This window comes from Saccostrea echinata, unplaced genomic scaffold (genome assembly GCF_033153115.1).
Source record: "Saccostrea echinata isolate AGI-Se365-2 ecotype Australia unplaced genomic scaffold, CSIRO_AGI_Sech_v1 ptg000030l, whole genome shotgun sequence".
NCBI classification, from domain to species: Eukaryota; Metazoa; Mollusca; class Bivalvia; order Ostreida; family Ostreidae; genus Saccostrea; species Saccostrea echinata.
Window position 1 is genome coordinate 31622773 of NW_026889779.1, and position 24333 is coordinate 31647105.

General features: G+C 32.8%; 1 protein-coding gene across 2 annotated transcripts; it reads right to left on the bottom strand.

Annotated features, from left to right (window-relative positions):
- Nucleotides 1-497: 497 nt before the first annotated feature.
- Nucleotides 498-17282, bottom strand: LOC133196711 (uncharacterized). 2 transcript variants are annotated; one of them, XM_061332569.1, is made up of 5 exons: nucleotides 17213-17282; nucleotides 15842-16057; nucleotides 12466-12570; nucleotides 973-997; nucleotides 498-856 (listed from the first exon to the last, which is right to left on the bottom strand). In XM_061332569.1, exons 2-5 carry the CDS (start codon nucleotides 16053-16055, stop codon nucleotides 838-840), a joined length of 363 nt encoding a protein of 120 aa, XP_061188553.1. In that variant the 5' UTR covers nucleotides 16056-16057; nucleotides 17213-17282; the 3' UTR covers nucleotides 498-837. The 2 variants fall into 2 exon arrangements, with proteins under 2 accessions (XP_061188553.1, XP_061188554.1); XM_061332570.1 differs by lacking the exon at nucleotides 973-997.
- Nucleotides 17283-24333: the final 7051 nt, after the last annotated feature.

Sequence of the window (24333 nt, forward strand, 5' to 3'; positions counted from 1 at the left end):
CAATTAATTTCCAAATATTTCATTTACTACTTAAAACAAGTTTTGCAAAGGGAAAGATGACATGCTCCGATTTTATAGTTAAGTTACTTTTTTAGATCCAGGGATTCCAATGACGTCTTTGAAAATCTCGATCCACTCAAGGACCTTATTATTTGATCTTCACACACCAAATGTATAAATTGTGTAACAAATGGAGGAAATCACATTCAATATGTGACAGTTATGCAAAATAAACTATGTTTTGTACATGCATATGTATATTATCGTACATATAAAATATATCTCACACAGATAATTATTGATCCTGCAAATGTAGCTGTGGAAACACAACTTACATGTAATTCATAAACTTAGTACTAAAAAATCTGTTACGAATACTCCATTTATACAATACAGAAATTTCCATAAAGCAAAAACAATTTTTAGACATTGAAGAGATCTCAGTAAAACAAACATTCTATTGTTCCTACACATTACATATATATCAGTTACACAAAACATTTATGATCCTTATGTCAGAGAGATGAAAGTAAATTTAAAAAATTAAAATAAGAGTATACACACTGAAGATATGTCAATATTAAACACAACATTCTACAAAATAAAGAACTATTAGAAAGACGAAAACAGGATCCAGGTAAGAGCCTGTAAAGTTATGTCAGTTTCACAATAATCATATATAAAACTACAAAGTAAAGTGAATTTAGTAAGACGATTGAAAAGGTCATTTACAAATAAAAGTTATGGCACACCGATTGTCGTTCACATTAGGGATGTCATTGTGGTTTTTCACACAGATGTGTGTTTTATTTCATATACAGGAATCACTTTTTGGTGTCATAGTTCATCTCTTGATCTGAAACAAAAATAAACAGAGGCTAAAAAGCTGATATCATGCAATTTTCAACAATGAATTGAAAAAAATTGAAACATAGTCTCAATCATCGAGTGAAGAACTATTTTCTTAGTTACCTGAATTCTTGAAAGCATCCTTTATCTATGGAGGAAAAATATTTTTTTTAAATGATGAAATATATATAGCTGTATAAAATAGAAAAATCTCTGGGTTTCTTTTAACTAGATAAGAATACTGATTCTCAGTATGCTTCAATTTACTGACATGAAATAGTACAATATTTTTCTCCAGAATCTCCCTTGAACAGTGATTGGTTATTTAATTAGAATTGATTTGAACCGTGAATCTATATCTATTGACTGGTTATGATTGTAACCAGCGAGGAGAAAATATACGATGGACAAGAACAGGCGCCCGTAAATACAAAAGAACTTACGCTAAGATCAAAATTTAATTTATAAACGGTTTTATTCTCTTTAAAAACACTTAAGAAAGATATTTTTATTTTATCAATTTCAAACGGAATAATTAATTTAGCAAAAGTTTACAATCAACTTAAGGTTTTGGACTTAGTTGAAAGTTAATTTGTAAAACGGACCCCAGGATTCGAACCCAGACACACTGGATCACTAGTCTGGTGCCCTATCGTAAGTACTGTAAGTAGTGAGCTATCCGGCCACCGCCACTTTTCCACTCCTTAACGGTCTTCGTCCCCAAGACATCAACCCAGGCTCTTTCCTAACCGTCTTTCACCTGTTTTTTCCAGGGCATGGCACGCACGGAACCAATTGTAACCGGTGATGAGAGAAAATGCTATGGACCAGACCAGAATTCAAACCCGGGACCCTGAATAACTAGTCAAGTGATCAACCAACTGAGATATCTGGCTATGGCACGCCGATTGCTTCAAAATTATTTTCTGCACAACGATCACGATTTTATACACGAGCTTGATGAAAAATATACACGAGTAAAATAAAAATGCACGTATCGGTAAAAATTGCACATAGTTTGAACGATTTTAACACAAACATAACGAAAAATACACGAATCCGAAATTTTTTTCACGATTAATGGGTATAAAATGCACAAACGTAAAATCAAAAACTGCACGAGCAGAGGAAACTAAAAATTACACAAGCAATTTTACTGCGCATACAGCTGCGCATATCATTATTATGCACATAGAATATTCATTGTGTTCTTGGTTTTCTGTACTCTTTATCTCTTCTTGAATGCTGGATGTAATCGAGAGAAAATGGCGTTGACGATGATATGCATGTTTGTTTGCTTCTCTATTTCTTTGCTAAAACTCGATCCGATTTCTAGCTAATGCCAATCAAACTAATGAAGTGTATTCTTGTAAACTGTGTTACAAAAATTAAAAGTTGTTCGGAAATATTATATTTTTCTTATATTGACCGAGATCCAAGCCAAAATATGGAGGTATTATATGATGCCGGACATAAATTGTGACAAGAAAGAAATCGCATGTTTGTGTTATAATGCGGGGGGAAAAGTACCATTGCATATGATGCACTCGACTCTGAACTAAAAGTAATGCACAGCAAACTCTAAATTCCTAACGATAAACAGATTTTGCTTTAATAAAATGATAGATTTATTTATTTATTTATTTTTAAATATACGCTCTATGGCCTTTTAAAATTATCTAATTTATAGATACAACTTTAACGGAAATTTCTTGTATAAAATAAAATTAACACATGCATAATAAAACGATAAATAAAGTGGATTCTTCATGAAAATGATGGCAGAATTATTGCTGATTATAATCATTAAATTGTAGAATTTATTTCGGTACTTCTCATTTGTACTAAGTATGATTTCATTTGAGCAGATTTTTTTTTTCATTTGGGAGTTAGCTGGATATATTTTTTATTTTCAAAAAGATTAAAAAGTGGGGATTACCTGACCTTAGATATACACAGTATGTTTTTAAAGTCAAACATAATTTTTTTTTCTAATTATACTTGTATCTTTACTTATAAAATATGAGGATATCAATTTTGGTTGGATATCTGTAGCCTACACTGTTATGAATTCCTTCCATGATATCGCATATTTTCAGTCAAAAACTGCTCAATAAAAAACAAGACATTCCTAAGGGAAAGCGTTACCCTCATTCGTAATGGCGATTACTTGATAAATGTTTTCACTTTTAATAAAAAGGACCGATAAAGGAAAAATATATACTCTATGTGCTTTATATACATGCGGTTTTGTGTTTTGTTACTTAAAATTTGTCCAAATGAAATAACAAAACTCTACTCAAATGATCCTGGCACCGGTAAAACTAATGACATTAGTGGCGGATCTGGTCCGTGGATTGATTGAGTCGCAACATCTGAATCTATGTATTTATTAAAGTTTCAAATCGTTGGACCATAATGACACGTCAGAAATTTTAAAACATAGTGAATTAAACTAAATACATCTACGTACAATGTTACAAATAAGAAAATGGGAATAGATATTATAATAAATAGAAAGAACATAGAACGTGTTTTATCGCTCTTGAAAATGCAAATAAATCATGTTCTTTATGGAGCTCGAGGTTTGACAAAGATTTTCTAAGATAATAAATTTTCTTCACATTTCGAATTTGTATGCATAAAATTTTAATTATTATCCGAACACTTGTTTTTTGTAATAACACTATTTTACCCAAAGATATAGTCATTATAAAAAGAACATGACTGTATAATTATAAAATGAAAATAATCTTCAATAACATTCAAGGAACATATTTGATACAAGCTCCACTTTTTAAAAGATTATTCATGTGCATATCTAACATTTTTGAAAATTCAGATTATGAGTTAAAAAACCTAATCTATGCAATATGAATTTTGTACGTATATATGTAATTAAAAAGTTTGCTTTATAACAATATTGTACATGTGTATCAATGGCATCAACCAGGTCTTGTTTTTACTTCGAGCATGACTACGAATAAATATAAGAAAACATATGATGAATATAAACTTCAAGAAATTTTTGTTTTATTACCGTGTGCAAATTTATTATTGTCAAAATCTGCATTGAAAATAAATATGCAAGTGTAGCCAAGTCTCAGCTAATTAAGTTCATCTTGTACATCTTCTTCAATTTGGTCTTACAATGTCGTTACAAATCAGTTAAATTGCAATCCTGATTTCGATAGACAATTATATGTACCCTTAAATTCTTAGAAAATATTTCAGGCACGTAGCATCAGTAGGGACCTGCCCCCTTTTTTCCAAACATAACCTACTTCTATTGTAAATGTCCACTGAAAAGCTGGTTGCCCCCCCCCCCCCCCCCTTGTTGTAGGATAGTTTAAATCAAAGTAATTTGGTATTATAATGTGTTTCGAAAACAAAGTGGAAGGTGGAAACCTCCCCCCCCCCCCCCCCACACACACACACACACGAAATAGGATTTTCGAGTTTGGACACTTTACCTTTTTAGCTCACCTGAGCCGAAGGCTCAAGTGAGCTTTTCTGATCACTTTTTGTCCGTCGTCCGTCTGTCCGTCCGTCCGTCTGTCCGTCTGTAAACTTTTCACATTTTCGACTTCTTCTCAAGAACCACTGGGCCAAATTCAACCAAACTTGCCACAAAGTATCCTTGGGTGAAGGGGATTCAAGTTTGTTCAAATGAAGGGCCACGCCCCCTTTCAAGGGGAGATAATTAGGAATTAGTGAAAAAATAATGGCATCATTTAAAAATCTTCTTCTCAAGAACCACTGGGCCAGGAAAGATGAAACTTATGTGGAAACATCCTCAGGTAGTGTAGATTCAAGTTTGTTCAAATCATGACCCCTGGGGGTAGGGTGGGGCCACAATGGGGGATCAAAGTTTTACATAGAAATATATAGGAAAATATCTTTAAAAATCTTCTTCTTTAGAACAGCAAAGCCATGATTGGTCATATTTATATGAAAGCATCCTCAGGTAGTGCAGATTCAAGTTTGTTCAAATCATGACCCCCGGGGTTAGGGTGGGGCCACAATGGGGGATCAAAGTTTTACATAGAAATATATAAGAAAATGTTTTAAAAAATCTTCTTCTTAAGAACAGCAAAGCCATGATTGGTCATAATTATATGGAAGCATCCTCAGGTAGTGCAGATTCAAGTTTGTTCAAATCATGACCCTCGGGGGTAGGGTGGGGCCACAATGGAGGATCAAAGTTTTACATAGAAATATATAGGAAAATATTTTAAAAAATCTTCTTCTTAAGAACAGCAAAGCCATGATTGGTCATATTTATATGGAAGCATCCTCAGGTAGTGCAGATTCAAGTTTGTTCAAATCATGACCCCAGGGGGTAGGGTGGGGCCACAATGGGGGATCAAAGTTTTACATAGAAATATATAGGAAAATATCTTTAAAAATCTTCTTCTTTAGAACAGCAAAGCCATGATTGGTCATATTTATATGAAAGCATCCTCAGGTAGTGCAGATTCAAGTTTGTTCAAATCATGACCCCTGGGGTTAGGGTGGGGCCACAATGGGGGATCAAAGTTTTACATAGAAATATATAAGAAAATATTTTAAAAAATCTTCTTCTTTAGAACAGCAAAGCCATGATTGGTCATATTTATATGGAAGCATCCTCAGGTAGTGCAGATTCAAGTTTGTTTAAATCATGACCCCTGGGGGTAGGGTGGGGCCACAATGGGGGATCAAAGTTTTACATAGAAATATATAGGAAAATATCTTTAAAAATCTTCTTCTTAAGAACAGCAAAGCCATGATTGGTCATATTTATATGGAGGCATCCTCAGGTAGTTTAGGTTCAAGTTTGTTCAAATCATGACCCCCAGGGGTAGGAAGGGGCCACAATGGGGGATCAAAATTTTACATAGAAATATATAAGAAAATATTTTAAAAAATCTTCTTCTTAAGAACAGCAAAGCCATGATTGGTCATATTTATATGGAAGGATCCTCAGGTAGTGCAGATTCAAGTTTGTTTAAATCATGACCCCTGGGGGTAGGGTGGGGCCACAATGGAGGATCAAATTTTTACATAGAAATATATAGGAAAATATCTTTAAAAATCTTCTTCTTTAGAACAGCAAAGCCATGATTGGTCATATTTATATGGAAGCATCCTCAGGTAGTGCAGATTCAAGTTTGTTCAAATCATGACCCCAGGGGGTAGGGTGGGGCCACAATGGGGGATCAAAGTTTTACATAGAATTATATAAGAAAATATCTTTAAAAATCTTCTTCTTAAGAACAGAAAAGCCATGATTGGTCATATTTATATGGAAGCATCCTCAGGTAGTTTAGGCTCAAGTTTTTTCAAATCATGACCCCCAGGGTTAGGGTAGGGCCACAATGGGGGATCAAATTTTTACATAGAAATATAAAGGATAATATTTTAAAAAATCTTCTTCTTAAGAACAGCAAAGCCATGATTGGTCATATTTATATGGAAGCATCCTCAGGTAGTGCAGATTCAAGTTTGTTTAAATCATGACCCCTGGGGGTAGGGTGGGGCCACAATGGAGGATCAAAGTTTTACATAGAAATATACAGGAAAAAATCTTTTTCTCAAGAAAAGAAAAGCCATGATTAGTAAAATTGATATGGAGGCATCCTTGGGTAGTGTAGAATGAAATTTGTTCAAATGAGAGACCCCGGGGGTAGGGTGGGGCCACAATGGGGGATCAAATTTTTACAAATGAATATATGGGAAAAAATCTTCTGTTCAGGAACAGCAATGCCATTTGTTATATTGATATGAAAGCATCATCAGGTAGTTTAAAATTCAAATCCCTCCCCTCCCCCCCATTAACTTTTCAATTCTAAACTGATTTTTGCTTCTTTTTTTTCCCCCTAGCCAATGTGCTCAGGTGAGCAATGTGGCCCATGGGCCTCTTGTTTGTTGCTTGTCAAGGTTTTTTTTCAGGTAGGTTGTCAAAAAAAAATATGGCGTCCCTCCTTTCAAAAACGATACTACGTGCCTGTATTTCATAATTTTAAATTTTCTTCACTACTTTATATGCATTTTAACTATTCAAAATAGACTACCGCCGGTACATTAAAAACAACATAAAATTAAGCTTTAATTCACATAAGTAAAAAGTTCATGACGACTGTATAATTTTTCTACAGTTTCATGGAGTTTTATGAAATCACCACACGTTGCTCGAAAGTTAAGACTACATGTACTACTTTGTTACATACATATATCAAAAAGTGAGATATGCGTTTCAATATTAAAATTTCAGTTGCGCAATTATTTGCTCGATTTTCTTTACTGTTGACTTCCAAAAAGTTTTCGGTCAAATTCCACAACCCAGATGATCGCAACATTGCTTCAAAATCTTTGTATGAATTGCGAGTAATCTTTAATTAAAAGGTATTATTGGTGTGTGAAATAGCTATAAATCGATTAGTGTACAGGTGTCTTTCGTTCCAGAACCAGCAGGGAGAGATCTCTGTATGAAAAGGTCACGCATGCACATCCTTGATTATTACCAAAAGTACACGCATTGGGTGGTGGAGGAGAATACTGAGTTTGATTTGTTGTTAACTCTCCTGTATTATATATCACATGTTGTTTTTATTTATTGTAATTTAGGCCTTTAGATATGTCATTGTTTTAAACTTTCAAAAGAAATTGCTATATAGAGGAATGACCTACTAAAAAAAAAAATCCAACAATTAAACACAAGTGTAATATGCACCCCCCTTTTTTTTACGTTATCTATACATGTATTCTTTGTAGAATGTTTTTTATTCGGGAGTATTCATATACTACAAGTTTAAGATTGTGTGCCTGTCAATTTATCTACATGTATAATATACGTTGTACATATTCTCGAGAGTCTAGCGGAATTTTAAGGACGACGGACCTAATTCGAAATTTCACGCCACTGCGCAGAAAACCGCGCATATGCCTAGAATCAAATTGACTTTATTATGTATTGCAAAAAATTAAAAAAAAAATATACATTTTAAATTCTTTTAAAGATTCAAACGTTTCCTCTCAATTCAAAAATGTAAATATTTCGATTTATATTCATAAATAAATGATTTATTTTGTCAAGGTATTTTCATTGAAAATTTCCCCCAAAATGTGCCCTACACCTGAGTTTGACATGCCCCCCTGAAAAATCTAAGCCGATGACCCATTTATTTTTTGGCATAATTTGCTGGTAAATTGTCTTGTTAACATTGTCCTTTAATATGAATAAATATTCTATTGCAGAATTTTTTTCATGATCACTCATACCCTACACTGCCAATTTCCCATTACTTCCTATAGTAATTATCGATTTTCATTGCCAACTTTTGAAACCGCTCCCCATTAAAAATCTACATTGAACTGAATTTATTGATCTCTTCACAATTTTACAATTGTATAGCGAGATATAAATGTAAACTACAATGATGAAAAATAAAAACACATATATGGCATGCGTGAGTATAAGGATAGACAAATAGTACAATTATAGGTTGAGGTCTTTACTAGTTTGGGGAGCACGTTTTAGTAATTTTTTTTATAAATATACACAGTTTTCTTAAAAATGACTGTTTATCTGAATTCATTATTTCTCTAAATGTAATTGTATTTTTGAATCGTAATTGTTTTTGTGTTAAACATTTATTTCTTTCACGTGTCATTGACGTACAATTTAATATGTAATGGAATTCATCTCCTATTTCATTTAATTGACATTTCTTACATAGTCTAATCTCTCTTGGTTCATTTAACCAACGTCCAGTTTCAATTGGCAAATAATGATTACAAGTACGGAATTTGCAGAAATTTATGGCTTCTTTTCGTGATAGAATTTCTAAATATTTTTTCAAATTTTAGTTCGTCTTTGTATATTCTATAATTTAGGGTCTTTGATAAATTTTGAACATCCGAATTCCATTTTTGTTTAAATTGATCTATTAAAGTTAGTTTTGCTTTCGCTCTTAAACAATTTGGATTGAAGGCTTGACTGTTCCAAATATTTGAAAGTCCACAATCGTTTAAGATATTTAAGACATTATTTATCCAAGCAATCTTCTTAGTCTTTTGATTTACAGTATCACTTAATTTAAACAGCAGACTTGATATTTTTGTTTCTTTTCCAAGTTTAAGTTTACACCAATAGGAAATAATACGCGTTTGTATTTCAATGGACATGGGATGTCGACCGAGTTCACCATACACCATACAGTCCGGAGTAGATTGTTTAAGGTTAAGAAGTAATTTACAAAATTTTAGATGTACTCTGTCTACAATTGCATTGTTCGAAAATCCCCATACTTCACATCCGTACAACAATATAGGCTGAACAATTTTATCGAACAGGTCTAACTGACATCGTATTGATAGATTATGTAAGCGGCCTTTCTTAAGAATTTCAAATATTGCTTTATTTGCTTTGTCAACTTGTTTCTGCTTTGCTTCCTTGAAAGAACCTGACGTACTAAATAAAATACCCAAATAATTAATTTCATTTACAACTTCAATCAACTGTTCGCCGTATTTAAACTCAGGCTTTTCTTTTTTCTTTCCTTTACTTATTATCAAAACTTTTTTGTTAATATTAATCTTCAAATTCCATTTTCTGCAATATTTTTCAAAACAATTAATTTTTGCTTGTAAGTGCTCGGCAGATTCAGCTATCTCTGTCTAACACTTTTTTATAAGCCTTTTCTTTGTTTTTATAATTTTCTTTATCATTTTGCAAACGTTTCCTGAAATAATAAACTTTGCTATTTCGGTATTTTTTTCTCGCTTTGTGACAAGCTGTAGAAAACCATGGCTTATTATTTTTATGAATGCTTTTAGTCGTTTTATTTTTGTTCACTTTAATTACTCCTAAAGCTTGTTTAGCTGCATTAATATAATTTTTATTTAGTTCATTTACAATATTGTTGACAATTTCCTCTGGGTTTTCACTGGAATTTATTGCTTGGTCTATGTCTGATATCATTTCTTCGACGCGATTTTTGTTGATAGCTTGAATAAAAGTATTTTCTTTCTCCGGATCCCATGGCTTTATCATTTCTAGATCAGTTGTAGAAACATTTGTTTTCATTTCTTTTATTAATTCGTGTTTATTTATACTTAAAACAAGGGGGTTATGTACGTCGGAGTACAGTGAACTATGCTCCAAAACTTGCATGTTTTCTATATAATTCCAAAAGCCGTAGTTACATATAAAATAATCTACAGTACTTGTGCTTTTACATGTTGGTTTTCCATTTATATTATCTCCAATTCGACCATTTACTATTAATAAATTGTTTGTCTTACAAAATTCTAATAACAATTTGCCATAGCAGTTTTGTATTTTATCAACATTATTACGCTCTACATGTTCTGATGTTAAATTAAATTCACTTTGTGATTCTTCAAAAATATCATTAAATTTGTCTGTGGTTTCGTATACAACAGGATGGATTTCAGATCCTGTTCCGGTCCTGGCATTAAAATCACCTGTTAAAATTAAGTGTTTGTCATTTTTTAACATGTTTTGTAGTTCAATTTCTAATAAACTAAATGCATCTTTACTGCTATATTTGGATGACCATATGTTTTGTTTTTTTTTTATTGATTTTAACTCACCAAAAGCCACATTACCTCATATTAAAATTTGAATAAAAAAATCTATTGCAGAAATGAATTAGGTCCGTCGTCGTTAAAAGAATCTTTTTAAAAAAGATTACTAACACTTTACTCCTCCTTTTGTATTTATAGTATGTTTCAAGCATCCAAGCCACATTGACCTGTTCTCTAATGAATATTAATGAAATGTGCGCAATGAGGATGCGTTGCATATTATGTCGATGTTGTATTCTCACTCGTGCAGTTTTCGTTTTTACGTTTGTGTAATTTTCTCACTATATCGTGTAAATATTTTGTTGATTGTGCAGTTTTTCTATAGTTTGTGTAAATTTCAATAACTTCGTGTATATTTTCCTCACTTTGTGTAAGTTTTTACTTACTCGTGTAATTTTTGTTTAAGGTCGTGCAGAAAATAATTTTGAAGCAATCGGCGTGCCATATCTGGCCAATGGCGATCGAACCTGCCAAATGATTAATAGGGCATGCTCGAGATTACTCTAAAAGACGATAAACACTTAATGTACCGAATGGACGATACCGTTCAATTTATTGTATAATTCAAAAATTGTCATGGTCTATTTTTTAATAGGAGGAAGATTGGGTTTACAGCTTTCTTCTGTCAGTTGTTGTTTTTTCCTATGTGTAATTACACTGCTTTATTAGAAATTCTAACTGAAAGTTAATTTGCACACGTTTGTTCAGTCTGCAATTTATCCTTGGCCCAAACGTATTAAAATTAACTGTACTTGTAAAGATAAAGATGAAACGTAGGACGTTAATTCAAATGACTCTTATGCAGCTAATATTTTACAATTGTTACTCTTTTTTCGAGTGTCAGATCCTAAAGATCTAACCTTATTGTATGTTTAAGAAATGTCATAGGCGCTGAGTAGTATGGTGCATATTTCTGTCCCCTGTATGCAAGTTATTATTCTATAGATTATGTCAACTTGCAAAATAAATACTTGCAACGTGCAACATAACAAGGGTGACATACAAGAAAATGAGATAAGAATTAGAAAAATGTTAACAGAACAATATTGCCCAACATCCAACATGCAAGGAGCAACTTATTAATGTTAACATGCAACTTTATGTAATTTATATGGATATGAAACATGTGTATATGGACATGCACCATACTTCTGTCGAAATGCAACTAATTTATGTCGAAATTGTCGAACTTATTTATGTTGACATCAACTTATTTATGTTGACACGAACTACAATTTTTTTTCATTGAAAATTATAGGGATTCTTGCATCCTGTTGTATGTCGACCTAAATAACTTATATTTTGACATAAGTTGCATATCAACATTAATATGTTGCATATTGTAAAGCCCGCGTGGGAGATATTCGATATTTTATGAAAATTTCCTAATTCGATCCCATTTTCTTTTTGCACCCATTTTCTTTTTGCGTGTGAACTTGCTTGTTGCATGCTGAAAAATATGATGTATGTTGATATAATTTTATTGCATGACGACATAAGCCTTGGAAAAATAAATTGCATATAGGAGACCATCTTCCCAAGTCAAGGGTTTCTGATCCACTCCGCTCCACATAAACAAAGGAGACGGAAGTATGCATAAACAATTTTGAAAAAATCGATTTTATTTTTCATCACATATGTACATGTATATGGGGACTTTATTTAAGATCTAGGATAATGAGCTAAGAACTTTTTGTCATCGATTTAACTTTTTTTTAACCATATGCATCCCATCTCTACCTTCGTGTAGAACGGGAAACGTTATTGAAATATAGTTGACGTCAGATTTAGACAGAATTTCATATATACTTATTCTAAGGTAAAATACATTCGAGACTCAGGATAAACTCATGTGTTTGAATTTATCTTATCTACACAACTGGTTTACTTTTAATTCTTCACACATGTAATTCATATAAATGATATTGCAATGTATGAAAAGGAAATGATTCACTGAGTTGGAAGAACTTTATCTTTATGTATATTCAGTACAAACAAGCACCTGTTTTTCAGTACACTTACATAGAACGGCGGCAGTGGACGGTATATCTTCCTTAGGACAATCCTCCCCAATACATTTCCGCCTCTCCATCTTACCCTTCTTAGTATTGTAAAACGGACATTCTCCTGTGTGTAAAATTAAAAAAAAAACCAAAGACTGTATTTTTCTTGCTTGTGTTTCAATGAAGAAAATTGGAAACAGGGGAATAAAGTTTTAGACGACGTTATAGTATTTTATTATTGGTTACTTATTTATTTATTTCAGTGACTTTTACTGTTGGTTACATGTATGAGTGACTTTTATTATTGGTTACCTATAAAAGAGTTTTGTTTGTTAGTTACCTTATAAGTTACTTATGTTGGTTACCTGTGTAGGTGATTTTGTTGTTGTTTACCTGTATAGGTGACTTTGTTGTTGTTTACCTGTATAGGTGACTTTGTTGTTGTTTACCTGTATAGGTGACTTTGTTGTTTGTTACCTGTATAGGTGACTTTATGGTTGGTTACCTGTATAGGTGACTTAATGGTTGGTTAAGAGTATAGGGGACTTTGTTGTTGGTTATCTGTATAGGAGACTTTATTGTTGTTTACCTGTATAGATGACTTTTATTGTTGGTTACCTGTATAGGTGACTTTGTTGTAAATTTTTTACCTGTATAGGTGACTTTGTTGTTGGTTACCTGTATAGGTGACTTTGTTGTTGGTTACCTGTATAGGTGACTTTTATTGTTTTTTACCTGTACACGTGTCTTTATTATTGGTTACCTGTATAGGTGACTTTTATTGTTGGTTACCTGTATAGGTGACTTTATTTTTGATTACCTGCACAGGTGTCTTTATTATTTGTTACCTTTATAGGTGACTTTTACTGTTGGTTACCTGTATAGGTGACTTTATTGTTGTTTACCTGTATAGGTGACTTTGTTTTTGTTTACCTGTATAGGTGACTTTGTTGTTGTTTACCTGTATAGGTGACTTTGTTGTTGGTTACCTGTATAGGTGACTTTGTTGTTGTTTACCTGTATAGGTGACTTTATTGTTGGTAACCTGTATAGGTGATTTTTATTGTTGTTTACCTGTACAGGTGACTTTGTTGTTGTTTACCTGTACAGGTGACTTTTACTGTTGGTTACCAGTATATGTGACTTTGTTGTTGTTTACCAGTATAGGTGACTTTATTGTTGGTTACCTATATAGGTGACTTTATTGTTGGTTACCTGTATAGGTGACATTGTTGTTGTTTACCAGTATAGGTGACTTTATTGTTGGTTACCTGTATAGGTGACTTTATTGTTGTTTACCTGTATAGGTGACTTTATTGTTGTTTACCTGTATAGGTGACTTTGTTGTTGTTTACCTGTATAGGTGACTTTGTTGTTGTTTACCTGTATAGGTGACTTTGTTGTTTGTTACCTGTATAGGTGACTTTATGGTTGGTTACCTGTATAGGTGACTTAATGGTTGGTTAAGAGTATAGGGGACTTTGTTGTTGGTTATCTGTATAGGAGACTTTATTGTTGTTTACCTGTATAGATGACTTTTATTGTTGGTTACCTGTATAGGTGACTTTGTTGTAAATTTTTTACCTGTATAGGTGACTTTGTTGTTGGTTACCTGTATAGGTGACTTTGTTGTTGGTTACCTGTATAGGTGACTTTTATTGTTTTTTACCTGTACACGTGTCTTTATTGTTGGTTACCTGTATAGGTGACTTTTATTGTTGGTTACCTGTATAGGTGACTTTATTTTTGATTACCTGCACAGGTGTCTTTATTATTCGTTACCTTTATAGGTGACTTTTACTGTTGGTTACCTGTATAGGTGACTTTATTGTTGTTTACCTGTATAGGTGACTTTGTTGTTGTTTACCTGTATAGGTGACTTTGTTGTTGTTTACCTGTATAGGTGACTTTGTTGTTGGTTACCTGTATAGGTGACTTTGTTGTTGTTTACCTGTATAGGTGACTTTATTGTTGGTAACCTGTATAGGTGATTTTTATTGTTGTTTACCTGTATAGGTGACTTTGTTGTTGTTTACCTGTACAGGTGACTTTTACTGTTGGTTACCAGTATATGTGACTTTGTTGTTGTTTACCAGTATAGGTGACTTTATTGTTGGTTACCTATATAGGTGACTTTATTGTTGGTTACCTGTATAGGTGACATTGTTGTTGTTTACCAGTATAGGTGACTTTATTGTTGGTTACCTGTATAGGTGACTTTATTGTTGTTTACCTGTATAGGTGACTTTATTGTTGTTTACCTGTATAGGTGACTTTGTTGTTGTTTACCTGTATAGGTGACTTTGTTGTTGGTTACCTGTATAGGTGAATTTGTTGTTGTTTACCTGTATAGGTGACTTTGTTGTTGTTTACCTGTATAGGTGACTTTATTGTTGGTTACCTGTATAGGTGACTTTGTTGTTAGTTACCTGTATAGGTGACTTTATTGTTGTTTACCTGTATAGGTGACTTTATTGTTGTTTACCTGTATAGGTGACTTTGTTGTTGTTTACCTGTATAGGTGACCTGTTGTTGGTTACCTGTATAGGTGACTTTGTTGTTGTTTACCTGTACAGGTGACTTTTACTGTTGGTTACCAGTATAGGTGACTTTATTGTTGTTTACCTGTATAGGTGACTTTATTGTTGTTTACCTGTATAGGTGACTTTATTGTTGTTTACCTGTATAGGTGACTTTGTTGTTGTTTACCTGTATAGGTGACTTTATTGTTGGTTACCTGTATAGGTGACTTTATGGTTGGTTAAGAGTATAGGGGACTTTGTTGTTGGTTACCTGTATAGGAGACTTTATTGTTGTTTACCTGTATAGATGACTTTTATTGTTGGTTACCTGTATAGGTGAATTTATTGTTGTTTACCTGTATAGGTGACTTTGTTGTTGTTTACCTGTATAGGTGACTTTGTTGTTGGTTACCTGTATAGGTGATTTGTTGTTGTTTACCTGTATAAGTGACTTATTGTTGGTTATCTGTCTCAGTGATTTTTACTGTTGAATTCCTGTATAAGTGACTTTTGTTGTTGGTTACCTGTATATATGGTTACCTGTACGAGTTTTACTGTAGGCAACCTTTATGAGTGACATTTGTTTTTGGTTATCTGTAATGTAAATCATATACAGTACCAATTTGGATGGACCAGATGCGCATTTCAACAAATTATGTCTCTTCAGTGATGCTCATACCGAAACGTTGGAAATCCGAAATATTTAAATTAAAAAAAATTGAAGAGCTGAAAAAAGGGAGATCCAAAGATGGAGCCAAATACATGACTTTTTTCTGTTGATTACAAGTACCTGTGAGGGGCTTTTACTTTTGGTTACATGTTAGAGACCTTTATTGTTGGTCTACTGTATAACTGACTTTTGCTGTTGGTTACCTTGGGGGATGGTTTCCACCTTTACACACACCCGTCCATGTCTGTTTTGGTCATCAAGTAGACAGTGAGGAGTCTGACCTTCCTTACACGTATCAAGGAAATCGCCCATATAGAACTCTGGTATTGTCAAATTCGGGCATGTCTTGTCAGGAGATAATGGTTCAAATCCAAAGCAGGGTACTCCAAAAAGTAAAACAAACGCCAACGTCTTCATGACTAAAATTGAGGTAATGCATGAAAATCTAATGATTAAGTTTAACTGAATTCAGAGCAAAACAAAATTGGAAGAGGGAATCGAAAGCTGACTAATTACACCTACGATGTCAATAAAGAGAGCCTTAATTATCTCCGAATAAGCCTAAGAAATAGATAGGTGAAAATGCTAATATTTCATATATTTTCAATTATATTTTTTGATTGAATTTTCAGGATATTATGTTCAAATTTACACATATATGATTTTTTTTTTCGACTAACCGGTTATAGATTTTCTAACCGATTACCAATGTTCCGATTGAGTAACCGATTATAAATTGACATCCCTACAAAAACATGACCTAACGATAGGTTACATTTGCAATATAGACTGTCATATACATTGTAGTTTTAAAGTTGTTGGTAGTGACGCAATTAGAGTTTATAGTCAATTAAACATCCACTTCACAAGGGGTAAATTAAGAAATGAGAGAGAGAGAGTCCAAGAGCTCGCTAGGGTCTGAAAACACAGAAAGATATATAAACATTTATGTTAATAACACAAGAAATTTTATATGTAAAATAATTTATTAGCTCCTAACATATTGGAAGAAGGAAAAAGTCTCCAGCAGAAAAATTCAACAGTCTTTCACTACAACAAACAAATTTTTCTACTCAAATGAGAAAGCATTTTTTTTTTTTAAAGATTATTGTTTAGGGAAAAATCAGACAAAACGGTTTACGGAATACACCTTTAAATCGGGGTCTGCATTTAAACATACCTATCTCAATTGAACTTTCGAGAGTATACGTACAGTTACAGATAAATATTAGAAGCGCTTTAAATTCTGGGTGCAGGTATTCATAATCGTGTTGACACATCTGTTCATGTTAGTTTTGGGTGCATTTTTTTTTTCTATCTAATTAAACAAAAAGCAGTTGAATAATAATTACTTAAAAATCTTATTTTATAAGAAATTAATGCCAAATTATTTGAAGTAAATAGCAAGCTAGAATCATGGCTTTCCAAAAAAGCAGACATATATATATACGTATACAGATAAAATTTATTATTTAATGCAGGTCAAGGCATGTAAGTGCTGCAAAGTCTACTTGCACAGTTATAAAATATTATCATTTTAAAGCAACTGTTTGTATTTCATTCTATGTACTTACCGAGAAAAGTATTTACTCCAAAAAGAAAAAAAAATCCCCTATGAATTCTTAAGAGGACTGTTCAATATTTTAAACACCTTCAAGGACTGGTGTATGTTTATCTATCTTATTCAAATGTTTTACATTTACTAAGAAACATGATTGGACATATATTGAAAGTCACTCTTTTTAAATCGATATATATGTTCGAAAAAAATTCTTTAAAATTAGTAAAAATCAAAAATTATCTTTTAAAACCAGCATTCAATATTTCCTACGTGCTGAATAAAAATGCATTGAACTAGCGAGGTGCTTAAAAATTAATTTTATATTATTAGTAGCTAATCAAAGGAAGTGCATGGACTGTTTGCAAATGAACTAGGATAAACATGAGAAGAAGAAAACAATTTCTGTGGCCTTCAACTCGACATTTAGATATATCGACGATGTATTATCAATAAACATTACTAGTAGTTACTTCCAGTCGTATGTCAACTCGATATGTCCCAGTAAACTTGAAAAAGAAAGATACATCAGATTCTGACACATCTGTTTTATATTTGGATATTGTACTAGAAAAAAGACGTTAATGGTAACCTAAAAACAAAACTTAATCATAAACGTGATGACTTCAACTTTTCTATCGTCAACTTCGAACTCCCTTACTTCTTTAGCAATACATGTATCCTTACCACCTGCATCTGGGGTTTATAACTCCCAGTTGATTCGATACACAAGAGCATGCTCCATGATTGAACATTTCTGAAACAAGGCAAGCTATTGACAAACAAGTTGATAAACAAAGGATATTAATAGTCTTGTTTAAAGTCATCATTTCGCAAGTTCTATGATCAATACAATTACCTTGTCAGCAAGTACAATCTATCATTAAGTCGAATGCTGGCTGATGTTTTTCATACTGGTTATTAAACCATTATGTAAACATTGAATTGTCAACGGATTTTCCTGTTTGTTTTATCAAGACAATGAGCACACCGTGGGGTGACCGATCGACGGCGGATGCTTACTCCTTCATGGCACCTGATCCCACCTCTGATGTTTTTTAGAGGTCAGGTTTGCTCTGCTCCAGATTTGTATTGTTTCAATGAACTTTGAGCTTGATTACTATTCGTTATTTTCATATTTCATTATGTGGAAGCTTCCTGAGGTAGTGTAAATTCATGTTCAAATCATGACCCCGGGGGTATGGTGGTGCTACAAAAAGGGGTGTGAGTTTTACAATGAGTTTTGAAATATATAAGAAAAATCTTCTTCTCAGTTTTCTCTTGGAAGCTTTTTACAAGTTGTTGGACAACAAAAAATGAGAAACATCTGATATAAAAATAAATTTTCACCACATCATTTTACGTACTCGAGGGTTAGGTTGCAATATTTCTTACATAGAATATATTCCTATATAATAGAATTTATTCAATTTTTTTTTACATGAGAAGAAGAGACCACTTGCTTTGGCCCTAAACTCGACATTTAAATATATCGATGACTTTTTATCAATTGTTACTTCCATGCATATGCCGACTCGATATATCCTAGTGAACTCGAAATGAAAGTCACCACAGAGTCTGCCACATCGATATATTTCATACTTGAATGTTTTACTGATTATAGACGATAGGGACCAGCTAACAACTTAATTGTATGACAAACAAGATGACTTAGCTTTTCCATCATCAACTTTCTTTATTTATGTAGTAATATTCCGTTATCACCTGCATATGGTGTTTAGTCTCCCAACTTATTTGATATTCAAGATCAAGCTCTGAGTACGATCAATTTTTTAACCGATGCAATCTACTGGCAAATAAGTTGATGTTACAGGGATTTCAACAACATCATTAAAAGTCAGCATTTGTAAACTCAATGTTCGTTATAATGACCTTGTTGGCAAAAATTACCTATCATTGGGTCGTATTTTGGCTGACGTGTTTCTTACCCATTGTTAGGCTTTTGTTTTGTACTAAATTCGATTGTTGAATATTCCGTCAACCAGATCAAAACATAAGGCTTCCGGCGGTTGTGTCAGGTCGACAGGGGAAGCTTACTCCTCCTAGGCACCTGATCCCACCTCTGAAAATCCATAGCGTCCGTGTTTTATGCCCTGTTCAAATATTTGTATTATTTGTATATTTTTTTTATCGATCGTTGTTCTTCACCTTTTCCTTTTATAATCACTGTAGGTATTACAATTTAGCATGCTGTTTTATAACAGATTAATCCATTGACGGAATATTCCATAGTCAAATTTAGTATTAAAATAAAGGCCAAACAATGGATATGAAACACGTCAGCAAAAAAGCCAAAAGGATAAACACAAATTTATTTTGTTCTTGGGTTAATTAATAACACAAAGGTGAAAAGAAACTCTAATTAGAAAATTTCAAGTTTGTTTATCAGATAGGCAGGGAAATACTGTACATTGGCAAATAATCACGATGGTTTTAATTTCACTATATTCGCGATTCATCATTTCTTCCGCGAAATTAAACCCATAGTGAATGCTATCATTAGTTTTTAAAAACGTTTAAATGCTCATTCGAAATTTAAATTAATTTCTTGCAGCGTAAAATTAAAACAATCGCGATTGGTACTTTTTGAGAAATCGTGAAATTTTGACACCGTGGAATTAAAACGACTTACAGTATACGTTCTCTTACAGATTGCTTACAGGAATAAAGAGAACCTGGAGTGGTGATACATAGTACTGTTGAATTAAAGTTTGAGACATATTCAACTTCTGTTTTATGTTTATTACCTATATTTTATTTCTGAATAATTCAATTCATTGAAAATAAACAGAAATAAAAGTACACATGTAATGTATTTCCCAGTTTAGAAAAAGTTTTAAGTATTTACCAGGACGGGAAATACTGGTGTTTAACACCACCGGAATTTCCCGTACAAACCTGATTTGCAAATATGGCTATATATTGGATGCATTATTTATCTGAAATAAACTACTATAGCTATTTCTCTGGTGAATATCTTTACAGTATAGAAATGAATTAAACCTTTCTTTCTCTCTTACAAATGAAATATATAGAGATAATGAACAGTATTCAAGCTCAAAAGTCCATTCAAATGATACAAATGAGCAGAGCAATCACGGACTTCTAAAACATTAGAGGTGGGATCAGGTGCCATGGAGGAGTGAGCATCCCCTGCTGACCGGTCACACCCGCCGTGTGCTCCTTGTCATGATCGAGAAATAACGGGAAAATCCGTCGACCATTCAGTGAGTAAATAATTGCCTAACAATTAGTATGAAAAAAGTCTGTCAGCATTTGACTTAATGATAGATTGTAGTTGCTGACAAGGTCAATGTATCGACCATAGAATTTACGAAATTATGACTTTAAACGAGACTGCTGATATTCTTGTTTCATCAACTTGTTTGTCAATAACTTTCCTCGTTTTAAAAATTGTTCATACGTAGAGCATGCTTTTCCGTTATTTCTCGATCATGACAAGGAGCACACGGCGGGTGTGACCGGTCAGCCTGGGATGCTCACTCCTCCATGGCACCTGATCCCACCTCTGATGTCTTAGAGGTCCGTGTTTGCTCTGCTCCTGTTTTGTAATGTTAAATGGACTTTTGAGCTCGAATACTGTTCGTTATCTCCACATATTTCATACAGTCTCTCAGTTTTGATATCTTAGATATATTTATCAAGGCGATCCCCTTATTATCTTGATGAAAACTTTCTACGTAGGTCTAACTTTAATGTAGTAATTATCATAGTAGGTTATCTTCAAATGCAGGTTCGGTTGTACTATCTGTTAAGAATAAACAATCTGAAATATATTATCATAATCATAATGTTATCAAGGATTGCAATATGATATCAGGAGAAATTAATTAAAACTGTTTTAAATTTTTGAAATGAATTTGCATTTAAAAGAAATATCAAGAAATTCCTTCATGAGAGGGGAATTTCCCATCACACTAGTGTTTCCCAGTTTTGATAGTCTTAAATTTTGTCTAATCTGATTATATATCTTATCATCGTATTATTTATGTTACTAATTATTGAAATATTCATACAGCAATTATTTTTTATAGAGTCCCTATGTTGTTAAGTTAATTTACTACGACTTGATTTATTATGTCTTGTTTTTGCATAATTATATATATTTTGCACTTTATCAACTTACATGACATTATCAAAAATATGTAAAATACAAACCATGTCACTAGCAGCTGTTCTGAACTGTTGATTCTAAGAAAAAACAAATGGGTCCTATGTAAAAATATGTCCATAGTTCTGCTTATTTTGACAATGTAAATCAAGCTGAAAGATGAGTGATGTATAGTAAAGATAGGATTTGTCCAAGGAACATATCTAATCCTGTGTCGAACTTCAGTTCACAATTAAGGTTGCCCCCTTTGATGTTCTTAGAAGTCTTTGTTTGCTCTTCTCGAGCTCACGATTTGTATTGTTTCAATGAACTTTTGAGCTTGATTACTGTTCATTATCTTTATGTTTCATCTAAGTCTGTTTTATGTTCTCGGGTCCAGTTTCTTTTTCTTTCTTGATTTTACATTAAAAATTGTATTTTTGATAAAATTTTGTAAATTTTGAAAATGTTAAAATGTTATTATCAAGAGCTTATCATTGTTAGCTCTACTGGTCAGAGACCAGAAGAGCTTATGCGATAGTAAGGTGTCCGTCGTCCGTCCGTCTGCTGTCTGTCTGTCCGTCTGTAAACAATTTTTTAAAACCCTACTCCTCCAGTTTTGGTCTGATTTCAATATAACTTGGGACACAAGTAGACTACACTAAGATACATAATTCTGTATATTGGTTTTTGATTTCAATGAACGGTGTTGCCATGGTTGCTAAAAATAGAGATTTCTGGGAAATACTTTCAAAATGCTACTCCTCCTACAGTTTTGATCTGATTTCAATATAACTTGGGACACAAGTAGACTACACTAAGATACATAATTCTGTGTATCGGTTTTTGAATCCAATGAACGGTGTTGCCATGGTTACTAAAAATAGAAATTTCTATGAAATACTTTCAAAATGCTACTCCTCCTACAGTTTTGGTCCGATTTCAGCATAACCTGGCACACAAGTAGACTACCCTAAGATACACAATTCTGTATATCTGTTTTTGATTTCATTGAATGGTGTTGCCATGGTTACAACAAATAGAGATTTCTTGGAAATACTTTCAAAACGGATTCCTCCTACAGTTTTGATCTCACTTCAATATAACTTGGCACACAAGTAGACTACCCTAAGATACATAATTCTGTATATCTGTTTTTTATTTCGATGAACGCTGTTGCCATGGTTACTAAAAATAGAAATTTCTTGAAATACTTTCAAAATGCTACTCCTCTTGCACTTTTTGTCTGATTCAGTATAATTTGGCATACAAGTAGACAACACTGAGATACATAATTGTCATTATTGTTTTTTGATTTCGTTGAATGATGTTGCCATAGTTACTTAAATCGAATTTTCTGTAAAATTATTTTAAAAGGCTACTCCTCCTACAGTTTTAGTCTGATTGCAATAAATATTGCCACAAAAAGAGACTAAACCAAGGATCATTATTCTATTTATTGCTGTTGCAAAGTTTCAAGTCCAAGTGCTACGTTTATCTTCCATTATAAGTACAACCAGTAGAGCTACAGTCTCGTCAGAGACTTCTGGTTATCTTATACTTTTCATATATTATTTTCCAGAAAAAATACATGTAATACTAATCAATCTCTATCTCTCATTAAGTATGTTTCAATTGCTAGATATGCATTATGATTTTGTTTTCAAAAAATAGCCATTTCTTAAAAATATATATATTTCAGTTTTAAATAAATTCTATTGTATTATATATATTTTCATAAAAAATGGGAGGTTAATACAATTTCTTATAGGGTAAGGAGGAACTGGCTTTGAGTGGATCGAGTTGTACTCTACGTAGGAGAACCCCCACCTTGAAAAACAGACTGGAGTGAAATTTTCTTGGTGTAAATCCTTTCCTTACTCCATTTCTTTTGGTGAGGAATTCTTTTAGGAGCCAGTTTTTTCCAGGGAAAAATCCTCAACCGAGGAGGAAATTTTTAGGGGAAATCCAACTCTGTAAGATCTCTTGTGTTATCGCCGATGAGATTGACCGTTTCCTTTTTGAATTCCGAAAGATAAGGATGAGTTTTAGTTAAAAGCAAATTTATAACTGAAATGAAAATTCCCAAATAATGGGCAACGGGACAAAACTGCAGTCAAGAAATTCTGGAGGAAAACGGGAAAGTTTATGACTTCAGACGAAAACGTATAACAGGTTTTGGTAAGAAATAAATGACACCGAGCCTGTTGAGAGTTCTGCACAAGACTTTATTGCCAGGATCATTTAAGAAATTCAAATGAGAAAACCCTGCAATATTAACAATATAACAAATGTAAATATTTAAGCATAAAAAAACAATGATTGACAAGGGAGATAATTCATTACATATACAAATATTTCTCCACAATTAAAGAACAATCAATTGTCATCATAAAACTTTACAATAATTATCATCATAATGTATTTGAACATTATATATTACTGATAATCATAAAATCATTATATGCATACCATTCTATGGGAACAGGTGTGTAACTGCAAGCAACAATGCTGCATATATACAATGCCATACAGTCTCAGAGTGATCTGTAGATTAATTAACACAATATTACACACCAGAATGGCAGATTATAAAAATATGTTACCTTAAAAATATTTAACAATGAGATCTTTCTATTTACATCATACTTTAAAATATCATTCTCACTGATCTCATTTACTCAGGGAAAGTGCTTGGGAAATAGATCAAGTATGCAAAATTACAGATTGGACATTTAATTAAATATAAGAATCATATTAATATTAGTAATAAATTGTTAACTTACCAGAAGGAGAAGAAAAGTCGATCTCTAAGAAAATGTCAAAGTCAATATGTCAGATCACTAGATAGACATCTTAACTGACCAACCTCTTGGCAAAGAATGTCCAGAAAACCAAGAACTTTCTGGAGGGAAAAACATGAACCAATCCCAAAGTAAAATACAAACTAAAACACCAATGAAATTAAAAGAAACATCCAACATGAGGCCTGGATATAATTAATG